This window comes from Malaclemys terrapin, chromosome 7 (assembly GCF_027887155.1).
Source record: "Malaclemys terrapin pileata isolate rMalTer1 chromosome 7, rMalTer1.hap1, whole genome shotgun sequence".
In the NCBI taxonomy this organism is placed as follows: domain Eukaryota; kingdom Metazoa; phylum Chordata; order Testudines; family Emydidae; genus Malaclemys; species Malaclemys terrapin.
In genome coordinates this window covers 29,796,266-29,810,374 of record NC_071511.1, presented here as the reverse complement: position 1 = coordinate 29,810,374, position 14,109 = coordinate 29,796,266, and the positions used below count along the sequence as shown (strand labels likewise).

Genomic DNA, 14,109 nt, shown 5'->3' with positions numbered 1-14,109 from the left:
GCCCCGAATTCCTGGCCCCGAGCCAGCGGGACCCGCCCCGCACCTGGATCCACTTACAGCCGGCGCCGCGCGCCCCGGGCCGGCCAGCTGCGAGACCGCGCCCCCTGCAGCCCCTGCGCCCCCCCATCACCTCCACCCCCGCCCTTATGCAGCCTCTGCCCCAGCCCCCCACCGCTCCAGCCCATCACCTCCACCCCTATACAGCCCCTGCCCCAGCCCCCCACCGCTTTGCCCCATCACCTCCTGCTCCAGCCGCTCCAGCCCCACCCCATCATCTCCTGCCTCAGTCCCCCATCACTCCACCCCTGCCCCCTGCAGCCCCCGCCCCGGCCGCTCCAGCCCCCCACCCCACCCCCTCCTGCCCCAGCCCCCCACTGCTCCACCTCCTGCCCCAGCCCCGTCACCCCCTGCCACTCCACCTCATCACCTCCTGCCCCATCCGCTCCAGCCCCATCACCCCTGTCCTCCCCACAGCCCCGCTCCACCCTCCTGCCCCCAAGACGCTCAGCCCCCAACCATTCCACCCTCACCCCCATCAACCCTAGACTCCTCTGCCCCAGTACTGTTCTCTTTTGCTGGCCCCAGACACTCACCCACCCATCAACACCCTGGCCCCCAGTCTCCCTCCACTCCCCCCTCCACACACCCCTGCCTCTCCCTGGAAACCCCTGCCTCCACACCCTCTCTGCCACCTCCTGCCCACCCCCATGGAACCCCCACCACTCATCTCCACCTCTGTCCTCCCTTCCCATCCATCTCCACCCCATCCCAGGGAGTGGGGACTGTTAATCCCAAGGCACATTTGCCCCTCTCAAAACACACCCTCCCCGCACATGCCCCATCTCAGCAGGGGATGGGGGTTCTGTGTCTGTGCATTTATCCCCTGGCCACTCAGCGGCACCCCCGAGAGGGGTAAGGCCCTGTGTGCCATCCTGCTCCCCAGCCGGTGACCTTTGCTGACTTACACAAGTGGCTAGTGAGTTCCTGGGGGGGGGGGGGAGAAAAGAGCCCAGAGCCCCCCACAAAGGTGTGGACACCCTGATAGCCTTCCCCAGTGTTAAAGCTGGACATGGTCCAAGGAGAAATGCAGCATTGTTTTTAACCCTGAGGTTAATTAACCCTGGGACCAAACAGCCCAGGGTCTCCAGCTCCAGCCTGGCTACCTTCGGGAAGATGCTTCAGTCCAGCACCCGTGCCTAGGCTCAGCACCGGGGGTGAGGGGATGACATTCTCCGGCCTGGGCCCCCAGACTAGCTGGTCTCATGGTCCCTTCTGGCCTGAAGATCTATGGATCCGTGTTGGATACACGCACACCAGGGTGGATCCCAGGCATGAGACTGTGACTTCCCCCCGCTGGAACTTCAAACCTGTTCTGGAGGGTCTTGGCTCACAGCCCTCCCCCTGCCCTAACCCCTCAGACTCCCCTCCCCTCCCAGAGCTGGGAACAGAACCTAGAGTCCTGGCTCCCAGCCCCCCCTGCTCTAACCACTAGACCCCCTCCCCGAGTTGGGCTAGAACCCCGGAGTTCTACGCGGAGCTCTGGGAGCTGGGGCGGGGCAGCAGTATGGTATGATTCCCCCAGGGCCTCACTCAGGAATGGGGAGGCACAGACAGAGCAGCCCCCTGGGGAAGGGATTAGCTGCACGGACGCTCCGGTTTTCTGTCTGAGCTGGCACTGGGCCCCTGTGCAGGGTCGTCTGGAGAACAGAGACATGTGACGTGGGGAGGGGGAATGGGAATCAGGACTCCTGGGTTCTATCCCAAACAAACTTCCACCAACATGTATCCCTTGCCCCCAGAGTGCTCACTCAAGACTTTGGCCCTTCATTTCCTATTTACATTTTAGAGTAAATTATGGTAAATAGAATCAATGACACAGCTGTGGCCCTCAATCCTGGCCCATAGCCCCCTGCTAGCCCAGCCCTAGCCCCACCCCTCACCCTCCCAGTTCTGCCAGCACTCCTCAATCCTGGCTCACAGCCCCCTGCTAGCCCACTCCTGGGATCCCCACGAGCTGTATGCAGGGATGTAGCAGTGTGTGGGGTGAAATCTCATTAGGTTTGTTCAGCTCCGGGGTCTGTGTTTCTCCCAAAGCCATGCATAGATCTGAGGGAGCCCCCCCACATCTGGCAGTTTCCCCATAGCATGGGTCACCTCAAAGATGAGTCCTGGAAGGAGCTGAATTGTGACCATGGGGAGGCAGCAACTCCTGGAAACGGCTCCGCCACAGCCGCCCACGCACGGGGAAGGGAAAACCGGGCTGGCACTGTAGCTCCAATCCAGGGGGTGTTGATGGTGGGGATATCAACCGGGCCCGTGGCTCCGATTGGGGATGGGCTGGGGATACCAGGCCGAGCCCATGACTCCGATCCAGGGGCAGGGTGGGGATGCCAGGCTGGGCCCTGGTTCTGATCCACAGAGTGTCGGTAGTAGCGATACTGGGTTGGCCCCATGGCTCCGATTGGGGGCTGGTGGCAATGGGGATACCGGGCCAGGCCTGTGCTTTGAACGAAATCCAAACAAAAACTCAAATCCAACAATTGGCTCTTCCATTTATTTTCCAAAATGAGCTAAAACTCCGAAGATGGAGAGAGGGAATCTTGGGGGAGGCAGCGCCCGGCCCTGGGGAAGTGGCAGGGGAAGGGGCCTTCACATCAGGGCTCCCAAGATGCAGCCCAGGTAAACAGAACCAGGGCAGAGGGATCTGGCAGAAGGATCAGTGGCAGAGCAGGGCATTTAAAACATTCAAGGCTCCCCCTGCTTGTCAGTCGTGGTACATCTTAAGCAAGCAGGATTTGATGGTGCTCATGTACCGATCCCAGAGAGCCTGGTGCCTGCGGGTAAAGAACTGGGATGTCAGACAATAGCACTGAGACGCGTCCACCTCTGAGGTGGGGCATGGAGGCTGTTTATGCAGGGACCCCTCGCCTGGAGTGGAGATGCAGCTGCTCTGGGGTGGGGTATGGGGCTACATATAAGGGGTTCTGTCACCTGGTGCTGAGATGCAGCCTTCTCCGGAGTGGGGAGCAGAAGCTGTTTATGAAGGGATCCCTCGCTTGGTGCTCAGATGCAGCTGGCTCTGGGGTGGGGCTTCTGGTTAACAGCTGCCATTAACGCTACCCTCGAGTTTAAGACAGGAAGAGTCTGTGTGCAGTGATTTTGGTGGTGGTGGCCCCCACGTCCCTGGTGGGCGGCACTTACCGGAAGGCGTCCAAGTTGTGAGCGGATGTCGTGTACTGCGTCAGGAAGAGACGGACGTCGTTCAAGGTCCACTTATCTGACTTGCAGGGCTCAATGAACTGGGGAGAAAGGGGAAAAGGAGTCAGACAGCCTGCATCCTGGGGGCAACACCCCACAACCTCAATCTCACCCTCACCCCCTGCTTGCTGGGAATTGGGACTGGCTGGCTCAGGGGGTTGGGGAAATGGGACCTGGGGCATTTCCCCTCTAGGTGCCTCTCCAAGTCTATAATTCCCCATGTGGGGTGAGCTGATGGGTCTCAGCCCAGTTCCCAACGGGCCAGAGCCCCCAGTATAGTCCCCCTCCCCGTCCTGGGCACTAACCAACTTCCTGCCCCCACCAGCATGGAAGCTGGGGGGTGATCAGGCCATGAAGGTCAAATCTCCCTCTTCCTAGGCATGAAAGGCAGCATGTGTTCTGGGGGCTGGCTTCGGGGGTGCCCAGGAGTGCCATGCTACCCCCAATTCACCCACAGACATTAAATCCTGGCGGTGGAGAATCTGAGAAGTCTATGTGTGTGTGTGGGGGGAGAAGGGGTTGGTATATATGGGGCAGTGTATGGGGGTATGTCCACCAGTCAGTGAAGCCTCCTGTGTCTGGGTGCGGGGGGCCATGACCGCGGGGGGGAGGAGGGAATGGGATGGGTGGGGAATGCGTGCAGGGTGCATGCGAGGTGGTACCTTTTCCACTAGGTCGATGAAGAAGTCACGCACGTCCTTGGTGTGGATCAGCTTAGAGGCCATATTGACCAGTGCCCGTGACAGGTTCTGTGGGGCCCAGACAGGTCACCAGAGAGTCACGAGGGCCCTCACGCCTCACAGATCTGCGCAGTTACAAACCGCTCTCCCCTGCCCCCCAATTCACACACAGGGGAAGGGACTCACCAGGGTCGCTCAGTGAGTTGGTGACTGAGCAGGGGAGAGAACCCAGGAATCCTGCCTCCCAGTTCCAAGCTGGGAGAGGGGTAGGGGCAGAGGGTGGAGCTGGGGACACCCGAAAAGGAGAGGAGGATGGATCTGAGGGGAGGGTGTCCATGGCCCCAGTGCCCCCAGGCATTGTGAGGCCAGGCAGCCTGACTCAGAATCCCCCTCTGGTGGATGCCTCAGGCATGGCAGGTGCAGATGGAGGTGGGGGGTTCAGGGGGTCCAGAGCAGGAGGCTGTGGCACCAGGCAAGCCAGGCCATGGGCTCCAGCTCTTCACTGGCACACGGGGGACCCATGTGATCAGGTAACGCAGAGGAAATGCATTGATAGGTGTTGCCAACGGGGGGCACCACTCAGAAGCCTGGCCACTGAAGGGGGCTTCTTGAACCAGGCAGGGGGAATCCTCCCTCCACATTCCCATTACTCCCTCCTTGTGCTCCACCCCTGGCCCCAGGACACACCTTGAAGTTGGCCTCCATCTCGTTGTACACCGAGATCTTCCCGCGCAGTGACGTGCACACCAGGCTGCAGGGGGACAGAGAGGTCAGGGGCCCGCTGCCAGCTCTCCCCAGGCCTGGGGCCAAGAAACGGCATCACATATGGACAGAACAGACACCCCCAAAAATGCTACTTCTCCCAGCTCCACCACATGCACTACAACACAGACCACATGGAGAAGAGAACCCAGGAGTCCTGGCTCCCAGCCCCGCCCACATCAGGTCTGTACCTCTTATGCAGATCCAGCAGATCCTTATCCGCGATCAGCACCTTGAGCTCCTTGAGTTCCTGCAGGAATTCCTTATCCAGATCCACGTCCATGTCGTCCACATTGGAGTCTGGGTGGGAACAGGTGGACAACGGGAGAAGGCTTTGGGGTGGGGAGGAGCTGTTTCTACAGGGATCCGTAACCCAGCACTGATTTGTAGCCACCTCTGGGCTGGGGCGTGGGGGCTGGTTACACAGAGGCGGGAATAAGTCTGGGACCACAGGGGGTAGCTCCCCGTTCTAGGGGAAGTCCAGCTGATGCATTCCCCACAGCACAACCCCGCAGAACCAGGCTGAGCTACGTATGATGTTGCCTCCCCTCCGCCACGCCCATAGAGTAAGTTGACATTGCAGGTCCCCATAGCACCATGGGGTGTTTTTGAATGATTGTGCCAGGAGCTGTCCAGGCACAGCTCTTTAGGGGCTACGATTTGCCCCATCTCCTCCCAAGCCGGGGGTCCCCAGTCTCACCCACGGCTCCCAGTGTCCAGTTCTGGATCATCTGCTCTGCGCAGTAAGCGAAATCCTCAAAGGTCAGGAACTGTAGCTTCTTCTTGCCCGTCTCGAAGCGGCTGTTTGCGAAGAAGACGATGGCAGCATAGTCCCTGGGGGTGAGGTAGGGGAGGGTGCCGTACACTGAATCAGAAAATTCCTCTGTCCCTCCCTCCCGCCCCACTCTCTGCAGCATGGCATCGGGGCCAGCACTGACTGCCAGGCGAGTGCACCCCCTAGTGTTCCCCTTGGAGGTCGCCCATCCAAGCACTGACCCAGATCTGAAAGGATGGCTTAGAGCAGCTCAGGTCTGTGCTGAGCAGGCCCAGCTGACGGTCCAAGGGTTGCAGGCTCGAGCCCAGGATTCCAGATCCTGGAGTCATGTGATCGTTTCTGCTTGAGCATGCAGAGAGCCTGAGCTGATTGCTTAGAGGGAGCTGCCCCAGGACCCCCGGCATCCTAAGGAGATGTTAATTTCCAGCCTCACTGCTCCAGGGAGCCTTAGCCCAGCAGAGGGCTCTGTGTAGTGTAGGAGGGGTTAAGCCAACCCAGCAGAGACACTCTAGGGGCAGAGCTACATCATGGTGTGCCCCACTGGTACCCCCCGACCTGTTACCTGGCTAGCCGGTCTGAGAGCAGGAAGTGCTGCTGGATGTTCTCCACCAGGGACCCCCGCATCTCCTCCACCACCTTAAACACCCGCTTGAAGTTGTCAAACTGAGGAGGACACCAGTGGGGCGGGGGAGGGAGAGAGAGTCAGAGCCCTAGAGGGGAAGGGCCCCGTATCCCATTCCCCCCACCCTGAGCCAGCCAGCCCCCACCCTGGGGCCTGATGGGAGACACCGCCCCAGAGGATCCTGGGAATCCCCCTGGCCAGGGTCCAGATAGGTGTCATGGTGTAGGAGGCTCATGGGAATCCCCAGCCTGTGTCCTGATGCCCCAGAGACTCATGGGAGTCCCTAGCCCATGTTCCGACAGGCTGCTGCCCCAGGGGCTCATGGGAGCTGCCGGCTCAGGGCCTGAGGGTAGCTGCTGTCCTACAGGCTCATGGGAACCCCTGGCCTGTGACCTGATAGGGGCCACTGTCTGAGAGACTCATAGAGCTGCCAGCTTGGGTCTAATGGTAATTGCTGCCCCAGAGGCTCATGGGAGCCCCAGGCTGAGCCATACCTGGCGCCGGCAGCTCTTGAGGGTGATGCTTGTCTTGGTGCTGACGTCATCTAGGTCCTTCTTGGTGCCCTTGGAGAGCTTCTTGCCCAGCACCTCACGCACGAAGGCCTCGTCGAAGGCATAGTACCTGCCGCCGCAGGAGTGGGAGACAGAGGGCACCTCAGACACCCGTACCCCACACACCTCAGCTGCCCCCTCTCTGCTCCACTTGTGCTTCAGACACCCCTGTGCCCCCAGAGCCTCAGACTCCCCCAGTGGGACCTCAGACACACACCCACCACCCAAACTTGGTCCAGCTTCCCCTCCCCCATTCAGCCATGGGCTGGGCTTCTGCCCCCCCCCCACTTGGGCCCAGCTTTTCCCCCCAGCCTCAGGCCCAGTTTCCTCCTCCCTTCCTTCCCCCCAGCCTTGGGCCAAACTTCCCCAACCTCCCCCTTCCCTCCTGGCCTTGCCCCCGTCACTTCCCCACCCAGCCTCCTGGCCTCCGTCTGGCCTCCCTCCAGCCTTGGGTCCAACCCCCTCCTCTCCCAGCCCCATACCCCCCACCTTTCAATGAGCATGGCCTGGCGGGAGGGGGGGATCTGAAAGTGTAGCTGATGGATGAGCTTGGAGGGGGTGTGCAGCAGGCGCTCCAGCATGTGGAAGGTGCGGTAATGATCCATGGTGTCGCTCTGCAGCACGTCCACCGTGGCCCCCGTCTGCTCCAGGATCCCGCTGCGCAGCCGCAGGCTCACCGCATCACTCACTGGGAGGGGTAAGGGGCTGAGGTCAGCAGGGTCAACCCCCCACCACATCACTCACTGGGAGGGGTAAGGGGCTCAGAAGTCAGATCAATGCGTGGAGGGGGGCAGGGCAAGACTTCATCTATCACCACCCGCTATCGGGGGACAGGGTCAATGGGACAACCATCCTATTTCCCTCCTTGCATTAGCAAAGCAACAGGGTAAACTGAGGCACAGATGGGTTGTTGGGGAGGGAAACACTCACCCAGAGTTACTCTTCTCTCAGAGCTGGGGGTAGAGTCCTGGAGTCCTGACCTCCAGTCACCCATTGCTCTAGCCCACTTAGACCCTAATTCCCCCCACAGGCCGGGGCAGAATCCTGGCATCCAGCCCCCCAACCCCCATACCTGAGTACCCATCCAGCCAGAGCTGGTACACCTCCTCATCTATCAGCGTGGTGTTCCCCACGAAGATGTCCAAGTCATTGGTCATGACCCACGGCACCAATTCAGCCTGGCCAAGGCTCCAGGAGCTGGACCCAAACTCCCAGCTGCACCCTGCTGGCCTCCGGAGAAGAGACAGGGAGCCTGTGGGGAGAGAAGGGGGCAAAGTGGGGTGGGTCTAGTAGAGCAGGGGGACAGTCGCACCATGGGGACCACCCCTGACACAGTAACTGAGAGCCAGAGAGTCCTGCCTGTAGTCCCCCTGCTCTACTAGACCCACTCCCCTCCCAGAGCTGAGAGAGAACCCAGGAGTCCTGACTCCCACCCCCACTCCACTTTAACTACTAGACCCACTCCACTACTAGAGCTGGGGATGAACCCCAGAGTCATGGCACCCAGCCCCACTCTGCGTTAATCACTAGACCCCACTCCCCTCCCAGAGCTGGGACAGAACCCAGGCGTCCTGGCACCCAGCCCCACCCTGCTCTAACCACTAGACCCCACTCCCATGCCAGGGCAGGGGACAGAACCCAGGAGTCCTGGCTCCCAGCTCCCCCCACCCCCAGCACAAAGACGAACCTGCGGAGGTGTCCCCCGATTGACACTTTCCATATGACCCCGGAGCTGTTTGCTTCCAGGTCGCAGCAGCAGCATGGCTGCACGCGTCACCCTGCACGGGGCGGAGCCATCTGGGTGTGAGCAACACGGAGCCAGGACGCCTGGGTTCTGTCCCTAGCTCTGGAAGGGATGGGCAGACGCCGATCTGGATCTGCCGCTACTCCAGCCTGTGATTTAACATGGGTTAGGGGAACTGCGGAAGGTCCCGGCGCGCCCCTCTGCAGGCTGCATCTGGTGTCCCTGGGGTCTCCTTTGTCCTCTGCAGTTACAGGGAGGATTTCGGGGGAGCTTTCTCCCCTCTGAGGCTGTGAAGAGGGCAGACTCCCCGGCTTTCTCTTTAGCAGCTCAATTGCAGCCAGTTTTCCCTCTGTTTCTAGAGCGATCCCTCGCTGGGAGCTGAGATGCAGCCACGTGGGATGAGGCCTGGGGGCTGTTTATGTAAGAATCCCTTGCACTGTGCTGGGGGCATTAGGGTCAGCCCTGAATCCGAGGGAGAACGCCCCCGCCGCCCCCATTCTCTGCAGAGCTGGATTCTCCTAGTCTCCTAGACCAGCCCTGGTCTTGCCCAGTTGGAGGTCTCTTGGGGAGAGGGCATTCTGTAACCCCGAATGGGGTGCGCTGGGGTCTCCCATTCCCAGCCTCTCGTCCCACCTCTCCCTTTCCTGCCTTGTGCCCATGTTCCAGCTTCCCTTCCCTCCCCCCGCCCAAGTCCCAGCGGGAACACAAAGGCCCTTTGTTCCCAACAGTCTCGGCATTGCAGGAATCTGGATCTATCTGCCAACCATGGCCCATCTACTCCCCAACCCCTGCTCCCTGCTAGGGAATGACCTCTGGATTCCGGGGTTCAAGCCCCACTTCCTGCTAGAGATTCCCCCCCTCCTGATATTGAACCCCCAGCCCTCTCCCTGCTAGGAATCATGCTCCGGACTCCTGGGTTCCACCCCCCAACCTCCTCCCTGCTAGAAAACGCCCCCCAGATGCCTAGATTCAACTCCCACCCAGAACTCCTCCCTGCTAGAGAACATCCTCCCCCAGAGACCTGGGTTCAAAGCCCCTTTGCTCCTTGCCCTCTACCTTTTCCCTTAGCCCCTTCCCAGACAGCAGCCCCCTTCCTGGCGTCCCTGTGTGTGTGTGTGTGTGGGGGGGGGGGTTGTTAGCACCCCTCTCCCTACCCAGGCCTGCGTGGGGCCCGAATGGTTAACAGCACTTCCTTCCTCCCCCCACCCCGTATCTCCTTTTCCATTGTAGCCCAACATCCTTCCTGTCTCTGGGACAGGATTCCTGGCAGCCCCTCCCCGCCTGTTCAGAACAGAGTGTGTGTGAGTGGGGGGGGGGGGGGGGAGCACAGCTGGGCGATGGGAGAAGTGGCTGGGGTGGGCTCAGTAAGAAGCAGTCAGAGCAGGCCCCAATATGGGAGGGGTGCTATAGGGAGTGGGGCAGGCGCTTGGTGGGGGGCAGTGGCCCAGGGGAGTGGCTGCTGGCCCCAGTGCAGTGCTGTGTTGCAAGGAAGGGGTAAGGGGCGCTTTCCCCTGTAGGACTCCATCAATTCCCTCCCCCAGCCATACCAGATGCAGCTCAGGGAGGGCCTCAGGTCACTGGTTTATGACCCGAATGTCACAGGTGCACACTGGTCACAGACAGGCTGTACTCCCCCAGCTCACTCAGCCCCCCGATACATCCGTGGGGGAGACCTGCCCTCCCACTGAACACCTGCCCCCACCTCCTTCCTACACACCCAGCACCCCTCGCCTCGCCTCGTCCCCAGCCCTTCCTCCCCTTTACCCACCTAACCTGCCCTAGCCCTTCGCTCCTGCCATGCACTAGTCCCCCCGCCCTCCTTCCCCTTCCCTTCCCCCCCAAACCCGAGTTCCCCGCGTCCCCGTCGCCATCACAGGCACCTGTCACGCCCCCCTCCCGCCTTTGCCCCCACCCGATCTAGACCCCCAGCCTGGCCCGAGCGGCCCACTCTAGCCACCCCTCCCCCCGCCTGTCATCTCCCCCCACCCGTCGTAGCCTCCCCCCGCCCCAGAGCCAGCCCGCCCGCCGGCCGGGCTGGGGGATGCGGTGCCGCTGCTGGCATTTGTGCCGTTCGCATTGTTATTCCCACGTCACGGCTTCCTCCCCCCTCCCCATTCCTCCATCCTCCCCCCTCTCCAGCATCGCTCCGAGCCGCAGCCCCGCTACCCACCCCCCGCCCCGGCGGGTCCCCGCCGCAGGATGCGCCGGCTGCACTGAGCCCCGGCAGACACCAGCACCGCGGGGGCGCGCACCCTCTGCCGGGATCCCCCGCCCCGGGAAGGGGGGAACCATCCTCCTCTCCCTCCGCCGGGCTCAGCCCCTGCAGCCCGGACCCCCCTGAGCCGCGCGCCGCTGGAAGGGGGCAGCTGGCTGTGCTGGGGACTGTGCGTCTTGGAGACGGGGGTCGCGCGCCCCCCCTCCAAAAGCCGAGAATCGTCCTCGAAGGTGGTTCGTGCGCGACAAAGAAGAGGATCGTGCGGTTCCAAGCAGCCAAAGTGCGTGGTTGGGAGGGAGCCTGCGCCCCAAAAGAGGCGATTCCGCGGCCCAATGGGGCCCGTGCGCCCCGAACGACCTCAGGTCGCTGGGTAGGGCCCGTGCGCCCTAACCGAAGAAGAAGGGGAGTTCCGTGCGCCCCGAAGGTGCCAAGGTCGGTGGCTGGGGGGCCCGGGGGCCCCGAAGAAGGGGGGCTCTGTGCGCCCCGAAGGAACCAAGGCCTGTGGCTAGGGGGGCCCGTGCGCCCCGGAGGAGCAGGGGCCTGCGCCAGGGGAAGCTGCGGGCGGGAGGAGGCGGGGTGGCGGCGCTGGAAGGGGCGGGGGAGCAGGAACCACCTTGCGGCAGCGCGATGGGCAGCGAGGCCGGCGAGCCGGCGGCCAGCCGGGCCCTGGCCCAGCTGAGCGACTCGGAGCTGGGCGGCTACAGCAAGGAGGAGCTGGTGCGGCGGCTGCGGCAGGAGGAGGCGGAGAAGCTGGCGGCGCTGGTGCAGCGGGGGCGGCTGATCCAGGGCGTCAATCGGCAGCTGCAGGAGCATCTGCGGGAGATCCGCGAGCTGAAGCAGGTGAACGAGCGCCTGGCGGCCGAGAACCGCGAGCTCCGCGACCTCTGCTGCTTCCTGGACGACGACCGGCTGAAGGCCAAGCGGCTGGCCCGGGACTGGCAGCTGTTCGGGCAGCAGGCGGCCCGGGTGCTGCGGGACGAGCTGGCCTCCTGCCTGCACAAGCTAGCCGGGCTGGAGGGGCTGCAGGAGCGCCTGGCCGCCGATAACCTGGAGCTCAAGGCGCTCTGCCTGGCGCTGGAGGAGGAATGCGCCGCCCGCGCCGACAACAGCCCCGTCGGCTCCTCGGAGCTCAGCCTGCCCTGCGGGCCCCGGGACCTGGGCGATGGTAGCTCCAGCACCGGCAGCGTGGGCAGCCCGGACCAGCTGCACCTGGCCTGCTCGCCCGAGGACTAGAGACTCCCCCGGGGGGCCGGGACCCACCCGGACTAGAGACCTCCCCAGGGGCCTGCCCCCCAGGACTGTACTCTCGCAAGGGGCCAGGAGCCCCCCCTCAAGGGAGCTGCTCCCAGTGACTTCACCCAACCGCCCCCACCAGAAGGACTGGAGAGCAGAGGATTCCCCCCTCGCGCAGGCTGTGGCAGGGGTCTCTCCCCTGGGATCTGGGGAAGGGGTGCTGCAGAGGATGGGGGGGGTTCACCTCCGTGAAGATCCCAGTGCAGACTTTGGGGGTTAGGGAATGGAGCTGGTTACTGGGGGGAAGGTCAAAAATGCATTTTGGGTGCAATCCCCCCCCCCCCCCAAGCAGCGTCTCTCTGGCTTCTTCAGCAACCCCTCTCCCCCCAGGTGCTAACTCCAACCCCGCGATGTAGTGAGAGCAGTTTGACTCCGGGGACGGGGAGATTAGGGCAAACCCTCCCCCAAAAGAAGTAAAAATAAAAAATGTTTTAAAATTGCTACTTTGGGCAGAGTCCGTGTCTCCTGATTGGTGATTTCCTGCTTCTCTGAGCCCGGAACGTTGGGTCCTACACGGTATGGCCCCAGTGTGATGAGAGAGGGGAGAAAGAGCTTATTGTAATTTTCTTTCCGGGACTCTAATTGTTCCAGTTCCTACATATCCTGAGTCGGTTCAGTTTAGATTACAGGATTTGTTGAGTTTGCAATGTCCTATTTTCTCTATTTTGGGAATGTCACAGTTCCTTGCTATCTAGATTTCAGCTCCAAGTGTCCGAGTTCCCGATTTGCAACAGTAAAGAAAAAAGTTTCAGTGAAACACCAGTTCAGCTGTAGAAAGGATGGGGGGGGGGGAGCGGGGAGAGACAAGCTTAACCTCTATGTTCTTAGGGTGGTTTATATCCACTCACCATGGCCTAGGCCCATAGAAATGTCCAGTGCCTGCAGGGGATACAGGGTTGGGAGCCGTGGGAAAGCGAAGGAGGGATGTGGAGATACCAGGGGGCTGTGGGTTAGGACTGAGGGGCCCGGGCAGGGCTGTGGAAGAGCCCAGGGTTGAGATAGCAGGGGCTGTGTTCAAAGGGGACAGGCTGTAGGTGGCTGGATACTGGATAGCCCAGGCTCCATGAAGTAACTAGTTCCCCATGTCTTGCTCAGAACAGGGATGGGTCCCGCCGTCCCTTCCTGCCCAGCCACATCTCAGAGACAAAGGGCTGCCAGGCCAAGCCAGGAAGCAGATGTCCGGATCCTGAGGCCATGATAAGTAAGAGCGGACAGCAGCGATCCAGCTCTCTCTCCCCAGCTCTACAAAACCCAGGAGCCTCCAGGCTGGGAGGATCTGGGGAGGGGGCTGTTCCCCAACCCACCAGCCAGGAGCACAGTAGGAAGCCAGGGCGGCTACTTGGCATGCAGAAACTTTGCCTATGGAGACATGGTAACTAGACACAAAGCACTGGGCTGCAAGCAGTGGGGTAGGGGGCGCTCTCCCCTCGCAGTCAGTTCTGACACCAATGCTCCAGCGAGGCAGTAGGGGGCACTGTGCTGCAGAGAATGGGGGGCTCAGTAGAGGGCATTCTGGCCTCACAGTCAGCGCTGACTCCAGCGCCCCACCCCTCACTAGGGGGCACTGTGCTGCATGGAGGGGGTTGGGGGGTTTCAAGTTCCCAACAGACACAGGCCCAGGCTGTAGCAGCTATGCCTGCTGCCCACAGGAGGCCAGGAAGTGCCTGTTTGTGTTAGTGCCGCCTCACTGGGCCTTTGCAAGGGCTGGCAGGCAGACAATGCATCACTCCCCTACGTACCCCCCTCCCCAGCACCATGCATAATGGAGCACGGGGATGTGGTCCCCAGCCACCTGCACACCCACTAATTCTTGCTTCTGCTCCTCCACCCTGGGCTTTCATGCTGGCAAGCATTGACTCCTGGCTTGGGTGCAAGCTTAGACCTTAGCAGCCCCTAGTGGCAGCATGCGACTCATGGGGACCAAGCACACACACTGTTTTGTATCCAGCACAGTGGGGCCCCAATCCCTGCCTGGGGCCCCCAGGTGTTTCCCTGATACAAATATTATCCACCCTCCTGGCCCCAGCTCTGCCTGACTGAGCATGGAAAGTCCCTACTCAACCCTGTGTTTGTGTCAATAATGTGATAACCTTTGAACACTGCATCCAGTCCATTCCACAATGGCTGAATGTCCACAACAGGCAGAGCCAGTGCTTATTTGTGCCAGGGTTGAGCCCCGGCACCTCTGGGCATGGCACTTCCTAGCCCC

General features: G+C 61.7%; 2 protein-coding genes across 2 annotated transcripts; one reads left to right on the top strand and one right to left on the bottom strand.

The window, feature by feature from the left end:
- Positions 1-2,532: 2,532 nt before the first annotated feature.
- On the bottom strand, positions 2,533-8,442 carry FIBP (FGF1 intracellular binding protein). Its single transcript, XM_054035033.1, has 11 exons — positions 8,336-8,442; positions 7,721-7,900; positions 7,138-7,336; positions 6,592-6,718; positions 6,038-6,138; positions 5,401-5,534; positions 4,892-5,000; positions 4,626-4,689; positions 3,921-4,007; positions 3,202-3,299; positions 2,533-2,834 (listed from the first exon to the last, which is right to left on the bottom strand). The coding sequence occupies exons 2-11, from the start codon at positions 7,803-7,805 to the stop codon at positions 2,765-2,767; spliced, it is 1,074 nt and encodes a 357-aa protein (XP_053891008.1). The 5' UTR covers positions 7,806-7,900; positions 8,336-8,442; the 3' UTR covers positions 2,533-2,764.
- Positions 8,443-11,220: 2,778 nt separating this feature from the next.
- Positions 11,221-12,347, top strand: CCDC85B (coiled-coil domain containing 85B). Its single transcript, XM_054035034.1, has one exon. The coding sequence runs from the start codon at positions 11,235-11,237 to the stop codon at positions 11,838-11,840; it is 606 nt and encodes a 201-aa protein (XP_053891009.1). The 5' UTR covers positions 11,221-11,234; the 3' UTR covers positions 11,841-12,347.
- Positions 12,348-14,109: the final 1,762 nt, after the last annotated feature.